The 21,021-nt window shown below is 48.7% G+C and overlaps 1 protein-coding gene across 1 annotated transcript; it reads left to right on the forward strand.

The window, feature by feature from the left end:
* Positions 1-13,624: 13,624 nt before the first annotated feature.
* Positions 13,625-20,682, forward strand: LOC140425827 (tetranectin-like). Its single transcript, XM_072510223.1, has 3 exons — positions 13,625-13,753; positions 17,159-17,257; positions 19,725-20,682. The coding sequence occupies exons 1-3, from the start codon at positions 13,645-13,647 to the stop codon at positions 20,123-20,125; spliced, it is 609 nt and encodes a 202-aa protein (XP_072366324.1). The 5' UTR covers positions 13,625-13,644; the 3' UTR covers positions 20,126-20,682.
* Positions 20,683-21,021: the final 339 nt, after the last annotated feature.

Raw genomic sequence — 21,021 nt, forward strand, 5'->3', positions numbered from 1 at the left:
AATCAGTGAGGGGAGCTCTCCACCAGTCGGAGTCACACCTGACACAAAGGAAGATGGTTGTAGTTGTTGGAGGTCAATCACCTCAAGTCCCAGGACATCGCTGCAGGATTTCCTCAGGGTAGTGGGCCTCAGTCCAACCACCTTGAGCCGCTTCATTAATGACTATCCTTCTTCCATCTTAAGACCAAAAGCAGGGGAGCCAATGACAATACTTCAAAGAGCAGTGCAGTTACCCCTGGTGTCCTGGCCAATATTTATCCCTCAATCAACATCACTGAAAAGCAGAATAACCAGCCATTATCACTTGGCTGTTTGTGGGAGCTTACTGTGCACAAGGTTGGCTGCTGAACTTCCTACATTGCAATGGGATTACACCTCAGAAACATTTCATTGGTTGCAAAGCATTTTGGGATCCCCTGACGTCATGAAAGGTGGTCTATAAATGCTCATCTTTTTTTAAGAGAAGGGAAAGGAACTTTGTCAGGCAGGAGGTTGTCCCTGAGACGGGGCCAGTCTAGCATCAATGACCTGAGGTCCTCATGAGTGGATCAGGAAAGGGCAGCACGGTGGCGCAGTGGATAGCACTGCTGCCTCATGGCGCCGAGGTCCCAGGATCGATCCCGGCTCTGGGTCACTGTCCGTGTGGAGTTTGCACATTCTCCCCGTGTCTGCGACGGTTTCGTCCCCACAACACAAAGATGTTCAGGGTTGGTGGACTGGTCACACTAAATTGCCCCTTAATTGGAAAAAATGAATTGGGTACTCTAAATTTTTTGTTTTTTAAATGAGTGGATCAGGAAACTCGCACATTGTAACATAAAGTTACATATAATTATATATAATTGTCCACATGGCCTTTGTGGTATCACAATAACTGACATGATGGCACAATTGATGGTGCCATTGAGTAGCTTATAAACCTACACTGTGCAAAGTAACTGAACAATAGTGTTGCTTCCTGTCAAAAACAGCCATTGTTTCTACTGTGAATAAACTGCATTGGGGAGTTCACTAACGAGCCTGGGGGCGTTGGTGAGGGCACCGCTGCCGCTCTCGCCGACAAGGTACACCACGAGTCCGGTGGTGGCGGCAACGCTAAGGATCTGGGGTCAGTGGAGACGGCACAGGGGTGCAATGGGAGCCTCGGTGTGGTCCCCGATCAGGGGTAACCACCGGTTTGTCCCGGGGAGGATGGACGGGGGGTTCCAGAGTTGGCATCGGGCGGGGATTAGAAGAATGGGGGACCTGTTCATTGACGGGACGTTTGCGAGCCCAGGGGCACTGGAGGAGAAGTTTGAGATACCCCCAGGAAATGCTTTTAGATATATGCAGGTGAGGGCTTTTGTGAGGCGACAGGTGAGGGAATTCTCGTTGCTCCCGGCACAAGAAATTCAAGACATGGTAATCTTGGGTCTATGGGTCGGAGAGGGCAAGGTGTCGGCAATATACCAGGAGATGAAAGAAGAAGGGGAAGCGCTGGTAGAGGAGCAGAAGGGTAAATGGGAGGAGGAGCTGGGTGAGGAGATTGAGGAAGATCTGTGGGCTGATGCCCTAGGTAGGGTTAATTCCTCCTCCTCGTGTGCCAGGTTCAGCCTGAAACAATTTAAGGTGGTTCACAGAGCGCACTTGACGGGGGCGAGGTTGAGTAGGTTCTTTGGGGTAGAGGACAGATGTGGAAGGTGCTCAGGGAGCCCGGCGAACCATGTCCATATGTTTTGGTCATGCCAGGCACTGGAGGGGTTCTGGAGAGGAGTGGCGGGAGCAATATCTCAGGTGGTGAAAGTCCGGGTCAAGCCAAGCTGGGGGCTAGCAATATTTGGAGTAGTGGACGAGCCGGGAGTGCAGGAGGCGAAAGAGGCCGGCATTCTGGCCTTTGCGTCCCTAGTAGCCCGGCGAAGGACCTTGCTATTGTGGAAGGAGGCGAAGCCCCCTAGCGTGGAGGCCTGGATAAACGACATGGCTGGGTTCATAAAACTGGAGAGGATTAAGTTCGCCTTGAGAGGGTCTGTGCAGGGGCTCTACAGGCGGTGGCAACCGTTCCTAGACTATATCGCGGAGCGTTAGAGGAAGGTCGGTCAGCAGCAGCAGCAACCGGGGGGGGGGGGGGGGGGACGTCCTGGGAGGGAGGGGGGAGGGGGGGAATGGGGGATTGCTTGGGGGGGCAGATGAGCAACAGATAACATGAAGGGTTGGGGAAACTGGCACGTGCGGGAGAGAGCCAGTGTATAAAGCTATGTAAATATATCTTGCTCTGCGCGATTTCTTGTTATGTTATTTTGTTACGGGGGGCGGGGGGTGGGGGGTGGTTATTGTTTGTAAGGGAGAAAAATTGTGTTAAAAAAACTTTAATAAATATTTTTTTTTTTTTAAAAGAGAAGGGGCCTTTCATGAATAGCTTCAGCCGGTACGGGAATTGAACCCCCAGCTGACTCACTATCGCGAGCCAGCTGTCCAGCTAACTGGGCCAACCTATTAACGTGAGGGTGACGAACCTGTCATTTTGGGAAGAATCCAAGCAGGTGGGGCTGCTTTGTAGAGTTTGCAGGATCAGAACAGCTTTAAAATGCTTTAAGAATTAAAGTAAGAAGTCTTACAACACCCGGTTAAAGTCCAACAGGTTTGTTTCGATGTCACTAGCTTTTGGAGCACTGCTCCTTCCTCCGGTGAATGAAGAGGTATGTTCCAGAAACACATATATAGACAGATTCAAAGATGCCAGACAATGCTTGGAATGCGAGCATTAGCAGGTGATTAAATCTTTACAGATCCAGAGGTGGGGTAACCCCAGGTTAAAGAGGTGTGAATTGTGTCAAGCCAGGACAGTTGGTGGGATTTCGTAGGCCAGATGGTGGGGGATGAATGTAATGCGACATGAATCCCAGGTCCTGGCTGAGGCCGCACTCATGTGTGCGGAACTTGGCTATAAGCTTCTGCTCGTCGATTCTGCGTTGTCGCGCGTCCTGAAGGCCGCCTTGGAGAACGCTTACCCGGAGATCAGAGGCTGAATGCCCTTGACTGCTGAAGTGTTCCCCGACTGGAAGGGAACATTCCTGCCTGGTGATTGTCGCGCGATGTCCGTTCATTCGTTGTTGCAGCGTCTGCATGGTCTCGCCAATGTACCACGCTTCGGGACATCCTTTCCTGCAGCGTATGAGGTAGACAACGTTGGCCGAGTCGCACGAGTATGTACCGCGTACCTGGTGGGTGGTGTTCTCACGTGTAATGGTGGTATCCATGTCGATGATCTGGCACGTCTTGCAGAGATTGCCATGGCAGGGTTGTGTGGTGTGGTCACTGTTCTGAAGACTGGGTAGTTTGCTGCAAACAATGGTTTGTTTGAGGTTGCGCGGTTGTTTGAAGGCAAGTAGTGGGGGTGTGGGGATGACCTTGGCAAGATGTTCATCTTCATCGATGACGTGTTGAAGGCTGTGAAGAAGATGTCGTAGTTTCTCCGCTCCAGGAAAGTACTGGACGACGAAGGGTATTCTGGCGGTTGTGTCCCATGTTTGTCTTCTGAGGCGGTCGGTGCGGTTTTTTGCTGTGGCACGTTGGAACTGTCAATCGATGAGTCGAGCGCCATATCCCATTCGTACGAGGGCAACTTTCAACGTCTGAGATGTTGGAGCAGCGCTCCGAAAGCTAGTGACATCAAAACAAACCTGTTGGACTTTAACCTGGTGTTGTAAGACTTCTTACTGTGCTCACCCGAGTCCAACGCCGGCATCTCCACATTAAGAATTAAAGAAATAGGAGCAAGGGTACATCATTAAGCTCTTTGAGTCCACCCTGCCAATCAATAAGATGATGGCTGATTTTCTATCTCAATCTCTACAGGTAGGGAATACACAGTGAATGGTAGAACTCTCACGAGTATTGACAGTCAGAGAGATCTAGGTGTACAGATCCACAGGTCACGGAAAGGGGCAACACAGGTGGAGAAGGTAGTCAAGAAGGCATACGCCATGTTTGCCTTCATTGACCAGGGCATTGAGTATAAAAATTGGCAAGTCATGTTGCAGTTGTATAGAACCTTAGTTAGGCCACACTTGGGAGTATAGTGTTCAATTCTGGTCACCACACTGCCAGAAGGATGTGGAGGCTTTAGAGAGGGTGCAGAAGAGATTTACCAGGATGTTGCCTGGTATGGAGGGCATTAGCTATGAGGAGAGGTTGAATAAACTTGGTTTGTTCTCACTGCAACGACGGAGGTTGAGGGGCGACCTGATAGAGGTCTACAAAATTATATGAGGGGCATAGACAGAGTGGATAGTGAGGGACTTTTCCCCAGGGTAGAGGGGTCAATTACCAGGGGGCATAGGTTTAAGGTGCGAGGGGCAAGGTTTGGAGGAGATGTGTGAGGCAAGTTTTTTACACAGAGGGTAGTGGGTGCCTGGAACTCGCTGCCGGAGGAGGTGGTGGAAACAGGGACGACAGTGACGTTTAAGGGGCATCTTGACAAATACATGAATAGGATGGGAATAGAGGGATACGGACCCCGGAAGTGTAGAAAATTTTAGTTTAGACGGGCAGCATGGTCGGTGCAGGCTTGGAGGGCCGAAGGGCCTGTTCTTGTGCTGTACTTTTCTTTGTTCTTTGTTCTTTTGTTCCACCTTCCCTCTCTTATCCCTGGATCTCTCGATTTCCTTCATGGCCAAAAATCACTTGATCTTAGCCTTCAGTACACTCAACCACTGAGCAGCCTGGGGCATGAATTTCAAAGATTCGCAATCCTTTGAGTTAAGAAATGTCTCCTCTTCACAGTCCAAAATGGTCATCCCGAGACTGTGGCCCCGTGTTCTCGATTCCCCAACCAGGCAAAATCAAAGTATTTACCCTATCAAGCCCTCTGGGCCCTATAATGTCCTTCAGAATATTTTGTAAGTTACAGATGTCGCCATGGAGCAGAATCCATGAGTTTGCTATCGAATAATCTCGCCCCATGTATTTTTGAAAGTTCACGAGAAGTGGCCGTCAAGGATGATGTTTAGAATGACACAGCACAGAGGGAGACTAATTGGCCCCTCATCTGTGCTGGCTCCTTCAAAGAGCAATCCAACAGTCCAAAGATATGCAGGGTTATGTGGATTGGCCATGCTAAATTGTGCCAAAGTGTCTGAAGGTTAGGAAGGGTTACAGGGATAGGACAGGGGTTTTGGCCTGGTCTTTCAGAGGGTTGGTGCAGACGTGATGGACCGAATGGCCCCCTTCTGCACTGTAGGGATTTTCTGATCCTAGAAATCTATGTATTAGTCCCATTCCCCTGCTCTCTCTCCAGTGCCCTGCAAGTGTCTCCTTTCCGAGTGTTTATTTCGGTTCTCGTTTGAAGGTATTGATTGAACTTGTTTCCATCATTCTTTCAGTGCTTACTGCGTATTTCTTTTCTCCCTCGTCTCTGATTCTTTCACTTTGTTCTCCTGTTACAGATCCCTCTGCCAATGGAAACAGTTGCTTCTTATTTACTTTACAAAATCCCTTTGATCTCCAACACACCTATCCCATAATCTTCTCTGTTCTAAGGAGAACCACCCAGCTTTCTCTTGATTCCCCAGGTAACGGAGGTTCCTCATTCGTGGTGTCATTCTAATAAATTCCTGCTGCGTTGACATACTCCCTAAAGGATGGTCTTTTCGTAGCAAGGCCACTTCATCCCCTCAGCAGTTACTGAGTTCCTTATCTCTGTTGGGTCATTGAAGGAACGATTTGCATTTATATGGCGCCTTGCACTACCACCCAAAGTTTGGAAGTGCCAAGTGCTTTTGAGTGTAGTCACTGTCGTAATGTAGGAATGTTGACAGCCAATTTGTGTATAGCAAGCTCCGACAAACAGCAATGTGATAATGACAAGGTCTGTCTGTCTGTAGTGCTGATTGAGGGATGAATGTTGGCCAGGACACTAAGAAGAACTCCCCTGATCTTCAACGTGGTATCTTGGGATCGTTTGCATTCTCCAGCGCAGGCACATGTGGACCTAGGTTTATCATCAGGTGTGAAAGACAGCACTCCCTCAGCACTACACTGCAGTGATTCAGCTTAGATCCTGGTGTGTGTGGGATTTGAACCCGCAACCCTGTGACTCAGTGGCGAGAATGCTACCAACTGAGCCATAATTTTGGTGGGACAGGTAGATGAAGGCGGGAAATCCCCGGGAGGCACATCCACACACCAAGTGCCAATTTCGGGAAGTAAAAGCGACCTCAGTGGAGGATACTTGATCCATTCTTTCAGTCAAGTGTATGAACTCTACAGACCAGCTGAAGAAAAACGAGAGGAAAAAAATTAGAGTTAAACAAATTCAGGGGTTAAAAAGAATGGTATGGATGGGGGTGGGCTGTTGTGTAAAGACTGGGTCGAACCTGTCTTTTGAAACGTGAGTGTCAAAGAGTCTAACTACATAGTCCCAATGACTGTGACACTACTTTTGTTTCCCAGACAGGATGGGGTACAAGGTGATTACAAGGTATACTACCACACCAACCCTCTGCAAGGAGGGGGGAACGGCAGGTGAAACTTGCTCGCAAACAAGGGACTTATTCTTAAGCAGAACTTTTCTTTTTCCAAAAGAAAAATGGTAAACTCCCGGCCAGCAGAGGACGGACATGACAGTGAGGTAAGAACAGACTGAAGTAATCAGCAAATCCATTTCACTGCTTTGCTCTCCCCCCTTTCTGTTACAGAAGAGCTGCCACATCCCGCGTTGGCCGAGGACCAGTGTAACTAAAGACATGCAGCTGTTGTAAAGAAACAGGCGGATACTTTTCTCAAACATTCTGAAGCCCACTGCCTGCCCTTCACAGCTGGAATGACTCGGTGTCACGCAAATCCATCCAATTTGCTGCCCTTGCTAACAACAGCGTGCAAAACATTTGATACCTTTAAGACTTGGATCCCTTTTGTCGGTGCAACTATCTTGGGGAAGGGTTTGCTGAGGATTGGGCCGCGAGGAAGTATAATAACAAAAATGCGAAAATCTAGCTATCGCAGTAGATTGTTTCCAGTAAGCTTCTGAATAGAATCATAGAATTTACAGTGCAGAAGGAGGCCATTCAGCCCATCGAGTCTGCACCGGCTCTTGGAAAGAGCACCCTACCCAAGCCCACACCTCCACCCTATCCCCATAACCCAGTGACCCCACCCAATACAAAGGGCAATTTTGGACACTAAGGGCAATTTAGCGTCTCCGATCCACCTAACGTGCACATCTTTGGACTGTGGGAGGAAACTGGAGCACCCGGAGGAAACCCACGGACACACGGGGAGAACGTGCAGACTCCGCACAGACAGTGACCCCAGCCGAGAATCAAACCTGGGACCCTGGAGCTGTGAAGCAACTGTGTTAACCAATGTGCCACCATGCTGCCCTGTTTGAATAGACTGTTTGAATGTTCAAGCCATGATGTGGAGATGCCGGCGTTGGACTGGGGTGGGCACAGTAAGAAGTCTTACAACACCAGGTTAAAGTCCAACAGGTTTATTTGGAATCACTTGCTTTTGGAGCGTCCCTCCTTCATCAGGGGAGCGACGCTCCGAAAGCTATTCCAAATAAACCTGTTGGACTTTAACCTGGTGTTGTAAGACTTCTTACTGAATCTACAAGGGTCAGTCTCCAATCTGAGTAACCCAAAGCAGGTCTTTAAAAAAAAAGCCTTGTTTGGAATGAAACCAGATAAAATATCGGAAAGTCAGTGGGTAAAACAGCAGCTGCGGAGAGAAGAAGAGATTTAACGTTTCAGGGTTAAGGTTTATGTTATTTCCCCAGTATTAACTTGCACGGATATGGGGAGTAGGTAGGGGAGTGGGATGAAACTGGGCATGTCTTTCAAAGTGCCAACACAGGAAGGATGGCTGAATGGCCTCCTTCTGTTAGAGATGCACGGCTTTTATAAGTTTGATTCCTGCTCTGCGCTAACCCCGCTGTACTCAGCAATTGATCTCTGTGCCTTTCACCAAGGTGGAGCAGGTCTTGCCCCAGGTTACTAACTCCCGATTACTATCCAGGGACCCTTGCTACGAAGTTTGCTGTGGATTCTGGGTGCGAACAAGGTCAGCCTTACGTCATGCCAAACATCTGCTCACAGTGACACATTTGTATGGGTGAGGACTGTTGAATTTTGAAAGCATTTAACAGGGCAGATATAGATTCAAATCTCCCACTGAGGCAGGGAAGGGACAGAGAGTACAAACTTGAGGATGTACCAACAGATAGGATCAGAGATGGGCAAGAGGATATCGGCGTAAAATCAGAACTAGACCTTTCAGGAGAGGATTCAGGAAACTCTTCTACATGCAAAAGTTGGGTAGATGTGTGGACAACCGTGACCCAGAAAGCAGTGGATTCTGGGACTCAATTAATAATTTTGAATCTGAGCTCAAGAGAATTTTGACGGCCAAGGATAATAAGGAACCTGGAGCTAAGAGGAGGGTGTGGTTGAGGTTAATATGCAGATGGGTTTTGATTCTTGGAGGACTGGTACAAGTACTACAGAAAATGGGAGCTGTACAGTTGGGACAAGCTTCACGGAGCCGGGTCGGGAACCAGTGTAATGCTGAGTCACATAATTAGGGTGGTAGAGAGGGCTTTGAACTAAATAGTGGGGGAGAAGGGATTGTGTGAGAGAATCATAGAATTTACAATGCAGAAGGAGGCCATTTGGCCCATCGAGTCTACACCAGCCCTCGGCTTAAGCCCACCCTACTTAAGCCCACACCTCCACCCATCCCCATAAGCCAGCAAACCCGCCTAACATTTGGACACTAAGGGCCAATTTTGTGTCGCCAATCCAGCTAACCTGCACATCTTCGGTCTGTGGGAGGAAACTGGAGCACCCGGAGGAAACCCACGCAGACACGGGGAGAAAGTGCAAACTTCACACAGACAGTCACCCGAGGCCGGATTTGAACCCGAGTCCCTGGAGCTGTGAGACAGCAGTGCTAACCACTGTGCCACCGTGCCGCCCCTAAATATGGGACCCTTCACGAATTCGCGTGTCAAGAGGAGATGTAGTAAATCAAAGGGTAACAACAAGATAATAAAGCAGGCTAGTGATTTGGGTAAATATAACCAGAGTGAGGCAGGGAAGGGACAGAGAGTACAAACTTGAGGATGTACCAACAGATAGGATCAGAGATTGCAAAAATAGCAAAAAGACAAAGTGAAAGGCTCTGTATCAGAATCCATACAGCATCCATAGCAAAAATGGATGAACTGTTAGCACAGAAATAAATATACATAACCTGATAGCCATCACAGGGATATGGTTGCAGGGTGACCAAGGCTGGGACCTGAATATTGAAGGGTATTTAACATTTTGAAAGGGTGGTGGGGTAGCTCTGTTAAGTCAACATGCCATTAATACAGTAGTGGCAGATGACCTTAGCTTGAAAGAGTAAGATGCAGAATCAGTCTGGGTAGAGATAAGAAATAGGAAAGGTAAGAGGACATTTGTGGGAATGGTTTCTAGGCCCCCTGACAGTAGGCATAAGGTAGGACAGAGTAAGAAAAGTACCTCAATAATCATGGCTGACTTTAATCAACATGTTGATTGGATGAATCAGATTGTCAGAGGTCGCCCAGAACTTGAGTTCAAAGAGGGCATTTGGAGTAATTTCTTAGAACAATACATTCTAGAGCCAACCAGGGAACAGGCTCGTTTAGGCTTGGTGATGAGCAATGAGATAGGATTAGTCAATGACCTCATGGGAAAGGAACCTTTAGGTAACATAATATGATAGAATTTCATATTCAGTTCGGAGTGAAAGGTGCGTCTAAGACTAGCGTTCTAAACTTGAATAAGGGTAATTATAAGGACATGAAAGCAAATCTAGCTAAAGTGAAGATAGGACTTCAGAGATGAAGTGGCAGACTTTTAAGGAGATATTTAATAACGCTCAGCAAAGATTTATCCCAGTAAGAAAGAACGACTCTTTGAGAAGGATGCAACATCCATTAGCTGATTAAAGAAAGGAAGGATTATATCAAATCGAAAGAAACACTGTAGAGATCTGCAAAGCCCATGGCAGGCCAGAAGATTGGTCAGATTTTGAGAACCAGCAAAGTCAAAAAAGAAGGTGAAAGTTGAGCAGGAGAGAAAGCTAGCTCATGATATAAAAACAGATAGTAAGAGTTTCTACAAGTATTTAAAGAGGAGAAGAATAACGAAAGCTATAGTTGGTCTCTAGAGAGTGTGTCTGGGGAATTGATAATGGAAAACAAGGAAATGGAGAAGGTATTGAACATGCATTTTGTGTCTGTCTTCACTGTAGAAGACTTAGAAAACTTTCCAAAGATACTTTAAAATCAAAAGGTGAGAGGGAGGGAGGGGGACTTGAACCTACCAGCGACACCAGGGAAAAGGTGCTGGGAAAACTGTTAGCCCTACAGCCTGACAGTTCTTAGGACCAGATGGCCTGCATCCTGGTGCCTTAAATGCAGCAGCTGCCAAGATAGTAGATGCATTGATTATAATCTTCCAAAATTCCTTTGATTCTGCAAGGGTCCGGTGGATTGGAAAATAGTAAATGCAACACCTTTATTCAAGAAAGGAGGGATACAGAAGCAGAAATCTTTTGGCCAGTTAGTCTAACACCTGTCTGATTATTCATAGAATTTACAGTGCAGAAGGAGGCCATTCGGCCCATTGAGTCTGCACCGGCTCTTGGAAAGAGCACCCGACCCAAGGTCCACACCTCCACCCTATCCCCATAACCCAGTAACCCCACCCAACACTAAGGGCAATTTTGGACACTAAGGGCAATTTATCATGGCCAATCCACCTAAGCTGCACATCTTTGGACTGTGGGAGGAAACCGGAGCACCCGGAGGAAACCCACGCAGACACGGGGAGGACGTGCAGACTCCGCACAGACAGTGGCCCAAGCCATAATCAAACCTGGGACCCTGGAGCTGTGAAGCAATTGTGCTATCCACAATGCTACCGTGCTGTCATAGGGAAAATGCTGTAACCCAATATTCAGGATTATAGCAGAGTGCTTTGAAAATCATAATGTGATCAGGCAGAGTCAACATATCTTTGTGAAAGGAAAATCGTGTTTAACTAATAGAGTTCTAAAAATATATTTTTATTCAAGGCATTTAACACATATACACAGACTACAGTATACCAGAAGAACGACACATCAACCCAATAAACAACCATAATCCCCCAACTACCCCGACACCAACAACCCGCCACGTCCTGCCTTCCCAATTTTAACCCCCTAACTCCCACCCCCTCCCTCCTCAACAACCCCTCCTCCCCCTTGCTCACCCCTCAATTCTCCTTGAGGAAATCGATGAACGGTTTCCAGTTCCGGGCGCACCCCTCTACCGACCCCCGCAGAGCGAACTTGACCTTTTCCAACCTCAGGAATTCTGCCAGATCGCTCACCCACATCCCTGCTTTCGGCGGATCCGAGTCCCTCCAGCCCAACAAAATCCGCCTCCGGGCTATCAGGGAGACAAAGGCAAGTCCATCGGCCTCTCTCCCCTCCTGTACTCTCGGGTCTTCCGACGCACCAAATATGGCCACGTCTGGACTCGGACCCACACCCACACCCAGCACTTCAGACATCACGTCCGTGAACCCTTGCCTCAGTCTCGGACATGCCAAACCCTCCAAAGCCTCTTTCCTCTGATGTTAGAATTTGCTGTTCAAGAACGCCACCAGTTGCTCTGTTGACCACTGGACAGGCAGCGCTGCCCTCCGCCATCTTCAGCTGGACGCACCACAAAACATTTCCTGCTCCCGCTGCTCTCTCTTTCTCGTGGAACTACTCGTCCTCTGATCCATACACCAGCCTCATCAGAGGAGTATTACCTTCCCTGGGCACTCACACATCGTTTACCCTCAACATAAAACCCCATACAGGTGGGGAAGGACCAACAAAATCCACCTTGAGCGGGAGCCACCAAATGTGTGACCACTCACTCCATGGCTCCCACTGGAAGTCACTAATAGAGTTTTCTGAGGAAGTAAGAAGCAAGATGGATAAAGGGGAACTTGTAGATATGGTGATTTGGATTTCCAAAAGGCATTTGATAAGATACTCCAAGGGTAATGTGGTGACACAGTGGTTAGCACTGCTGCCTCATATCACCAGGGACCCGGGTTCGATCCCAACCTTATGATAACAAAGAGGTTCGGTTTTTTTCCTCTCAATGGATCATTTATGTGAGGAATCCTCGTCTCCAGAGCTTTGGAGGCTGGGTCATTGAATTTATTCAAGGTTGAGCTAAATAGATATTTGATAGACAAGAGGGTCAAGGGTTGTGGGTGGGGGGGGGATCAGGAAAGTGGGTTGAGACCTTAACCAGATCTGCCGTGATCTAACTGAATGGCAGAGCAGGCTCAAAATATCAATAGGCTCATTCTTGCTCCGAAGCCCTCTGTTCCTAGATTAGCCCTGTTCGCTGGCAGAACAGGTTTGAGGGACGGAATGGCCCACTCCTCCTACATGTTCCTGTGAAAGGAAGACTTGCATTAATATAGGGCTTTGTTACCCCTCCCTTGCAGGACCGCCTTATTTCTCAATACAGTTCTGCTCCTTCAAAAGCAAGGCCTACAAATTAAATGCACATCCACCACCTCCTACTCCCCTCGACCTCGTTGTCTTTCCCGGGGCCCCTGATTCTTCGAGGATCCCGATCAATGACAGGGCCATCGTGAATCACTCCTTTACCCTCCTTGCACCCCGGTGAGCCCCTCCATCTAATTGAGGTTTTAAAAGAATTTTCGATGGACGGTTAGCACTGCTGACTCACCGCACCAGAGACCCGGGTTCAATTTCGGCCTTGGGTCACTGTCTGTGCGGAGTTTGAATGTTCTCCCCATGTCTGGGTGGGTTTCCTCCGCGTGCGCATTTGGGGGGTCAGTGCGGACTCGCTGGGCACTGGAGGGATTCTATGATTTGTAACACTTTTGTGATGAACGGTTACTGTAACACTGTACCCTTATCATCATGTAAGGTGATGTCCCCTTTAAGACCGGGCTTGGAACTCTGGGGTACTCTGCCTCCGGCTCCGCCCACCTGGGAGTCGTATATAGGGGGTCGCCTTGTGGGCAGCGCCCAGTAAGCACCCATCTCAGCACCAGGCTAGTTCTTAGCTTATTAAAGCCTTCTTTACCGTTTACTCTCTCTAAGCCTCGTTATTGAGGGTACAACAACTTTGCTGAATTGGATTCAATAAGTTTGCCTCTCTAACTTTGTGCCCTCGATTGTCCGTGCCGCTTAGCCCCATCTGGCTCTGTGATTTTATTTTCTCTGTATATCCTGCTTTCTTCCTTTTTGGCTGAATTGAACCAAGCATCAACATTCCTGGCGGAAAGTCAGCTTTTGATTCACCCAAATGTGTGCTTGGGTTGGCAGGGATCGTTGGCAAGTTGCGTATGGTGCAGTCCCAACCAGCAGTTTGTTTTTAATTTAAAGGTAATTGTGGAGAGATGGTAACTGATGCATGGCGTTTCCTCCGTGGGTGGGGCTGTGTCTGGGGAGGGGGTGTCTGGCAGCCAGTACTGTGAACTGGAGATCTGGAATCATTTCTCCTTGGATGGGTTGACTGGTCATCAGGTTTTGATTATTTTTTTTTCGCCGACTCTCGGATAAATCAGGGCAGCGCTGCTCCCCGTCCTTCCATTTTCGTTGAGCACCATGCAGCTGGGAGGAACCTTCCTGGTGCTCTTTGCTCTATGTCTCCTGCAGGAGAGCAGTGCGCAGGCACCCAAGATCAAACCGAAGAAGAATGCAGCCCCAAAGAAAGGTATGCGTTTGCTCAGAGCGTGTGTGGGTTACCTCGATTTCCCAGTGCCGGTCACAGCCACTGACCCACGTGAAGGCCAGTGGGTCCAAGCCCCAGGTCTTAGCTTTTTTTTTTAAAAAGGAAATTAGATGGGCACTTGAGGGAAATGAACTTTTTATTTTTTTAATTTAAAGGACCCAATTCATTTTTTCCAATTAAGGGGCAATTTAGCGTGGCCAATCCATCTAGCCTGCACATCTTTGGGTTGTGGGGGCGAAACCCACGCAGACACGGGGAAAATGTGCAAACTCCACACGGACAGTGACCCAGAGCCAGGATCGAACCTGGGATATCGGCGCCGTGAAGCAGCAGTGCGAACCCACTGCGCCACCGTGCTGCCTGCCCCAGGTCTAAGCTGACCTCTGTTGAGGCGATAACGAGGGAGGCATCAGCTGACTTCAGCACCCTCCTTGGCAGTGGAGACATAGGGATGGCGGTACAATGCCTACCAGAGTCAAATATCTGCTAGCTTTCACTGCAAAGGAGGAACCTCCGATGGCATGGTGGTTAGCAATGCTGTCTCACAACGCAAGGGACCCGGGTTCAATATGAGCCTTGGGTGATATTGTGGAGTTTGTACGTTCTCTCCGTGTGTGCGTGGGTTTCCTCCGGGTGCTCCGGTTTCCTCCCACAGTCCAACGGCGTGCAGGTTAGGTGGATTGGCCGTTATAAATTGCCCCTTAGTGTCCAAAAAGGTTAGGTGGGATTACTGGATTACTGGAATAGGATGCGGCGGGGGGATGCGTGGGCCTAGGTAGAGATACTCTGTCAGACTTGATGGTCTGAATGGCCCCCTTCTGCATAGTAGGGATTCTATGATTCTGAGAATCGTGATGCCCGCCAGAGTCGAACAGCTGCTCGCATTCACTATAGGGTTGGAATCGTAATGCCCACCAGAGTCAAATAGCTGCTAGCATTCGCCACAGGGACTCGGAGACGTGAGCTTCAGTAGAAGACTGAAAGAAGAGTTGGGAGGGGAGGGGACTGCATCTGGGGAGCAGGACGATGCACCATTCTCTAGACCGGAGGGAGAGTGGCGAGATGATTGTTGGGTTTAACTGAATTGAAGTTGCAGATGCATGTCAAAGGGCCCGGCGGTAACATTTCTCATTGCCACCTTTTTGTTCATGAAATGAGGAATTTCTTTGCACGAATTCATTGGTGGTTGAAGGTGCCTCCTGTGTTTAAAGTTCACTTGTCTCTCTATGCAATGCAGGAAAATACATTAACTTGATCTGTAAACGGTGCTCACAGTGGATTGTGGTCATGCTTTACTCTTATTAATCATACTGTCACTGGTGGTCAATTATGAATTCATATAATCTCCATGAAACATATTGAATACTTCATGGGAAGGACAAGTGAAACTGTAGCAGAAAAGTGATTACACCTGGATCAAGTGTTTCTAGCAGGACGTTGAGGCACTGCTGAGGTGGGATCTTTTACATCTATCTGAGGGAGCAGATGGGGGTCTCGGTTTAACCTCTCCTCTGAAAAATTCTCTCTCTGCGGGGTCCTCCGTTCCGCCGGCAGCGCACCCACGGGTTTCCCGATGGCGTGGGGGTGGCCATAATGTGGAGCCCCATTGGCCGGCTGCGGGAACAGAAAATCCCGCTGCCAGCGGGGGCGCACCGCGCCGGAAATCGCGGCTGGCAGACTGGAGAATCCCGCCCCCTATCCCTGACGGTGCAGCACTCTCTCAGTACCGCACTGGAGTGATAGCTTTGATTGATGTGCTCAAGTCTCTTACATTTTGTGAGTAAGAAACTGGAGATGAGCAGCACCTTACAGGCTCTCATTGGCTGCAATTGTGTCCGACCCAAAATGTAGTTTACTAATGGGGCATGGAGTGGGTATTCAGTCTACTGAAATGCCCCTGTGGCACAGTACAGAGCCACTCAGACCTTGCCGATCAATGGTGCGGGCCTTGGACATGTGTGGGTCTCCACGTGGTGGTAACGGGGGAAAGGCAGGAACTAGCTTTACCCGTTGTGACCACCCCCGCACCGTGGGCTGTGGAGCTTCGGGGACAGGATTGCGATGCCCAACAGAGTCAAATAGCTGCTACCATTCACCAGGGGGTTGCACAACGAGCCAGGGATATGAACCTCAATGAGGCACAGTGAGGGGCTGCTGTAGATCTGGGTGTCAACATGACATGTCATTCTCCGGGCAGAAGGAAGAGAGAAGTGGGGAGAGTGGACGAATAAGCTGACAACCGGTCGACCCGTACCAGCCTCCCCGAACAGGAGCCGGAATGTGGCGACTAGGGGCTTTTCACAGTAACTTCATTTGAAGCCTACTTGTGACAATAAGCGATATTCATTCATTCATTCAAGGGAAACGGTTCCATATGTCCAGTTCACACTGCTGACTGACAGACACCCACTCCCCTGACACATCCTCACCCGGGTAAGAAACATCACACGTCAGGGGTAAAATTGAGGCAGTCTCAATATAACAGCAGACACGGACTGATATAATTTTCTGAATATTTTCAAATGGTTTTCCATTTGGACGTCTTTGCCTCAATGTTGAAACTCCAAGAGATAAAATGACAATGTTGCATGGCCTCCATTTAAAACTGTCCAGAAAAATATGCAAGCACCTTTAACAAGAAAGTCTTGCATTTGTGTAGCGCCTTTCCATTTAAGCAGAATAAAATGTAAAAAAGCTGATTAATCGGAATGTCAAATCCGTTACCTGTGAGTAAGCGGACCTTAAATAACTGAATTTTAAAAATTAACCAGATCCACTGACTGGTTAAATTGGTGAACAGTAGTCAGTTTCTTCGTCAATTTAAATTAAAAAATATATATGTTTGTGAAGTTTAAAAAAAACTTTTCTATTAGTGTGCTTGCGCCTAAAGGAACGAGCTCAGTATCTCGAACCTCTTGTAAGCTCTCAATGAGGAGCCGTAGCAGAAAGCCAGACTGATTTGTGTTGGAGTGTACCTGGCATTTCTGGAGCACGCTTGTCCCCCAGCATGATTTCTTTAAATAAAACTTGCGCCGTGTATCACGGAAACACGCCTTACACTGAACACAACTCCCGCTTGTAATTCTGTGACCTTGTGCACTGGCTTTGACTTGAAACCAGCGCGATCGAGCAGAATGTCACGGCCATGTTTCCCTCCAAAGAATATTGAGAGCAATAAACGAGACGTTGCCAAACCTTTTCAGCTTCCACTCATCAGGACAAATGCAAGAATGCCAAATTTCAAAGGGAGCAATTTTGTGGGAGAACATTTCCTTGACCCCTGCCCCCCGCCCCTGGCTGATTACATCATCATTTTGAGATTGATTTCATTTGCACCCGGTGTTTTGTGGCCTGACCATTCACTTTGTTTTCTTCATCTTTGTTCAGCGTTGGTGACGCTAGGTATGATTCGCGAGATCAAGGAGCAGATTGCTCACATCTTGGAAGAGGTGAACCTACTGAAGGAGAACCAGGCACTTCAGACAGGTAACAATATAATAATAATCGCTTATTGTCACAAGTAGGCTTCAATGAAGTTACTGTGCAAAGCCCCTAGTTGCCACATTCCGGCGCCTGTTCGGGGAGGCCGGTACGGGAAGTGAACCTGTGCTGCTGCCTTGTTCGGCAATACAAGCCAGCTGTTTAGCCCACTGTGCTAAACCAGCCCCGAATGACGGTCAGGGTACGGAATATCAAAGGCGGGAAGCCTTGCTGCAACTGTGCAGGGCAGTGCTGAAGCCAGAACCAGAGGACCGAGCACAGTTTTGGCCTCCTTACTTAAGGAAGGTTTTTGTTGCTTTGGAGAGTTGGATGGTTGGAGGGGGAGTCAGAGGATTGAGGTGGGGTGTCGGGAGGGGGGGGGGGGGGGGGGGTCAGGGTTCATAAAGGGTCGGGAGGGTCAGAAGGTTGGGGCTGTTAGAGTCAGGAAGGGTCGGAATTTGGAGGATTGGGAGGGAGCCGGGGGGGTTGTGTTTCACAGGGGGTGTTGGTGGAGAGGGGAGGGGGGAGGGGGGTCAGTGGGCAGTTCTAGTTACCCAGGAGCGAGGTTCGGCTTTTCTTCCTGTCTAACATTTTCAGGGAAGTAGGTTGGAACGGTCTGAAATCTCCGAAGCTACCACAGAGATTTGTTCCGTATGCAGGGGGCTTGCCCATTGGAATTTGAAACTTCCCGGGCAATTTCCACTGCGGCCTTGTGTTGGGACTTCTGAGGGGCCCTCTGAGGTAGGTCAAGTCTCCGACCATCCCCGATCAGATGACCTGCACCATTCCGCTGTTTCTCACTCCACAGATGCTGCTGGACTTGCTGAGATTCCCAGCTGGCCTGATATGATTGGGGACCCTCTACCCACCCCTACAAGGCCTATGTTGGAAGGGGAGGCACTGGGAAATGTGATTGTGGGAATAGTGGGGTATTGATTTGGAGACTCTTTATAGACAAAATATATGCTCCTCGAGAACAGGCCTGACAAGGAAGCCTGGGACTTTGTCACTGCCTCTGGCTGGACGCAGGGGCCCTCTGTCCCCATCATGATCTCTGCAGTAGGCTCCCACCAAGTCTGCACCAGGAATAAAACAGAAAATGCTGGAAAACACTCAGCAGGTCTGGCATCATCTGTGAAGCAAAAAACAGAGTTAATGGCCTGGATCGCCTATCGAAAATCTGTCTAACTCAGCCATGAATTTATTCATCGACCCAGCTTGCACTGCTCGCTGGGGAGAAGAATTACATAGTTTAACGGTCCTCTGAGAGAAGAAATTCCTCCTCATCTCTGTCTTAAATGGGGACCCCTTAATACTGAAATTGTGACCCCTAGTTCCAGATTTCCTCACAACACCCACTCTACATCGACCCTGTCAAGCCTTCCCAGGATCTTAATTGTTTCAATAATAATAATATTTATTATTGTCACAAGTAGGCTTACCTTAACACTGCAATTAAGTTACTGTGAAAATCCCCTCGTCGCCACATTCCAGCACAGAGGGAGAATTCAGAATGTCCAATTCACCTAACAAGCGCATCTTTCGGGACTTGTGGGAGGAAATCGGAGCAGCCGGAGGAAACCCACGCAGACACGGGGAGAACGTGCAGACACCGCACAGACAGTGACCCAAAGCCGGGAATCGAACCCGGGTCCCTGGCGCTGTGAAGCAACAGGGCTAACCCACTGTGCTACCGTGCCGCCCAAGATCTCTCCATGGGTCTGTGTTAACTGTGGTAGTGTGGATGCATTTTGGACCCAAACATCATGGTGACAAGTCATAAAACTAAATGCAATAATTCTCATAACTTGTGAGGTGGCAACAGGAAAGTAATTAATAAAATGTGTCGGCCAGACGGTTGAAAATCTCAGCTGGTTGATGACAGTCCTTCAGTGAAAGGAAGCTGCCATCTAACATTGGTTGTACATGTCAGGGTTGACTTTCAATGTCCTTAAGACAACTAGACAGTTTTGGGCAGCACGGTAGCATTGTGGATAGCACAATTGCTTCACAGCTCCAGGGTCCCAGGTTCGATACCCGGCTTGGGTCACTGTCTGTGCGGAGTGTGCACATCCTCCCCGTATGTGCGTGGGTTTCCTCCGGGTGCTCCGGTTTCCTCCCACAGTCCAAAGATGTGCGGGTTAGGTGGATTGGCCATGATAAATTGCCCTTAGTGTCCAAAATTGCCCTTAGTGTTGGGTGGGGTTACTGGGTTATGGGGATAGGGTGGAGGTGTGGACCTTGGATAGGGTGCTCTTTCCAAGAGCCGTTGCAGACTCGATGGGCCGAATGGCCTCCTTCTGCACTGTAAATTCTATGTACGTAGACATGCACAATATATATTGCCTTGCCATTGGTGCATTGCAGACAAACCAATTTCCCCATCCAAAGTAAGTCGAGCCACGTTAAGCATTGGGAAATGTGTCATTTGCATTGTCACTAATTCATTCCAACCCCCATGCTCTCTGTCCAGTGTGCCTGAGAGGGGTGAAAGTTCACAGGAAGTGCTTCCTGCTGATGGCTGGGCAGAAGAGCTTCCACGAGGCGGCCGACGACTGCATCTTGCACGGGGGCACCCTCTGCGCACCGCTCAGCCACAACGAGAATGACGCCCTTTACGACTACGCCAGGGAGACCCTGGGAGACGACCACGACATCTGGATCGGCGTGACTGACATCGCGGTTGAGGGAGACTGGTTGGACATGGCCAGCAAGAGCGTCAACTTCACCAACTGGGAGAGGGGCATCAGCAAGCAGCCTAATGGCGGCACAAGGGCCAACTGTGTGGCACTGTCAGGATCGGCCATCGGGAAGTGGTTTGATGAGTCCTGTAGACTTCAGAAGAATTACTTTTGTCAATTTACTATTCCTTAAGTGTGTCAGTGTTTCTCCTTAAGTATCGCCTGGCTGGTTTAGTTATGCTACTGATGCTTAATGGGCTATTGTTTCAGACAAGGAGTGGCGCAGATTATCATTGCCCAGATTGACTGTACTTTCAATTCTCTCGCGCGTTATCCGTTCTGGATCTTCCATCAGGATGGGTATTTTTGAGGGAGATAGAAAAGGGTGAGGAGCTTGTGGCTGCTAGCTGTCTGGGTGCAGGTCCTATCGAACCCACCTCCCCATGCCCTCAGGGAAGGGGGTCCACCTGGTGCCTCACCATGCAGTGTTGTGGAGATCACAATCTGAGCAGAGTAGAGGTGGGCATTGGGGTGGTCCCTGGAGCCCCTTCTAACTCAGTAAGTGTGCTTCTATGCTCCAGCACGCATCCAGCCTTCAGTGCCACCCTTGATGTGGATTGTTAGTTAATTCAGGAGCTCATAGCTTGCTTGGCTTTGTGGTTAGTTCAGGTTCCTTGCCGTGCATACATGTAAACACACTTTCATGCAACTGTTCTGTCAGAAATAAAAGCGATTCACACAAAAATTAAAGTTGCTGTATTTTATTCCTTCCTCAGTATTCATTTCGATAATTTCAGGGCCGAGCCACCGCTGCTAATTCTTGGAAAGTGGAGGCTAAGAAGGGTTTTGGCTGCTGTTCTTCACACCTACTTTTTGCTTTTTTACTTGTTCTATTAGCAATCCCTTTACCTGGCTCTATCAACCCTATTGTCATTTAATCCTTCCTGCATTCCACACTATCGCAGATTTTGCCTTTCATCCCAATCCCCTCTCCCCCTCCCACCCTGCCATGATGTGCAAACATGCAACCAATGAACACTCAGAATAGGACACAACCAATGGGCAGTCAGGACACTCAGAGGTGGCATC

This window comes from Scyliorhinus torazame, chromosome 6, assembly GCF_047496885.1.
Source record: "Scyliorhinus torazame isolate Kashiwa2021f chromosome 6, sScyTor2.1, whole genome shotgun sequence".
In the NCBI taxonomy this organism is placed as follows: Eukaryota; Metazoa; Chordata; class Chondrichthyes; order Carcharhiniformes; family Scyliorhinidae; genus Scyliorhinus; species Scyliorhinus torazame.

What these genes read in the sequence shown, in the direction of transcription:
- LOC140425827 (XM_072510223.1), top strand. Translation starts at nt 13,645, where the DNA reads ATGCAGCTGGGAGGAACCTTCCTGGTGCTCTTTGCTCTATGTCTCCTG. An exon ending in GAATGCAGCCCCAAAGAAAG is followed by an intron (nt 13,754 to 17,158) that starts GTATGCGTTTGC and finishes ATCTTTGTTCAG; the next exon opens with CGTTGGTGACGCTAGGTATG. An exon ending in GAACCAGGCACTTCAGACAG is followed by an intron (nt 17,258 to 19,724) that starts GTAACAATATAA and finishes CTCTCTGTCCAG; the next exon opens with TGTGCCTGAGAGGGGTGAAA.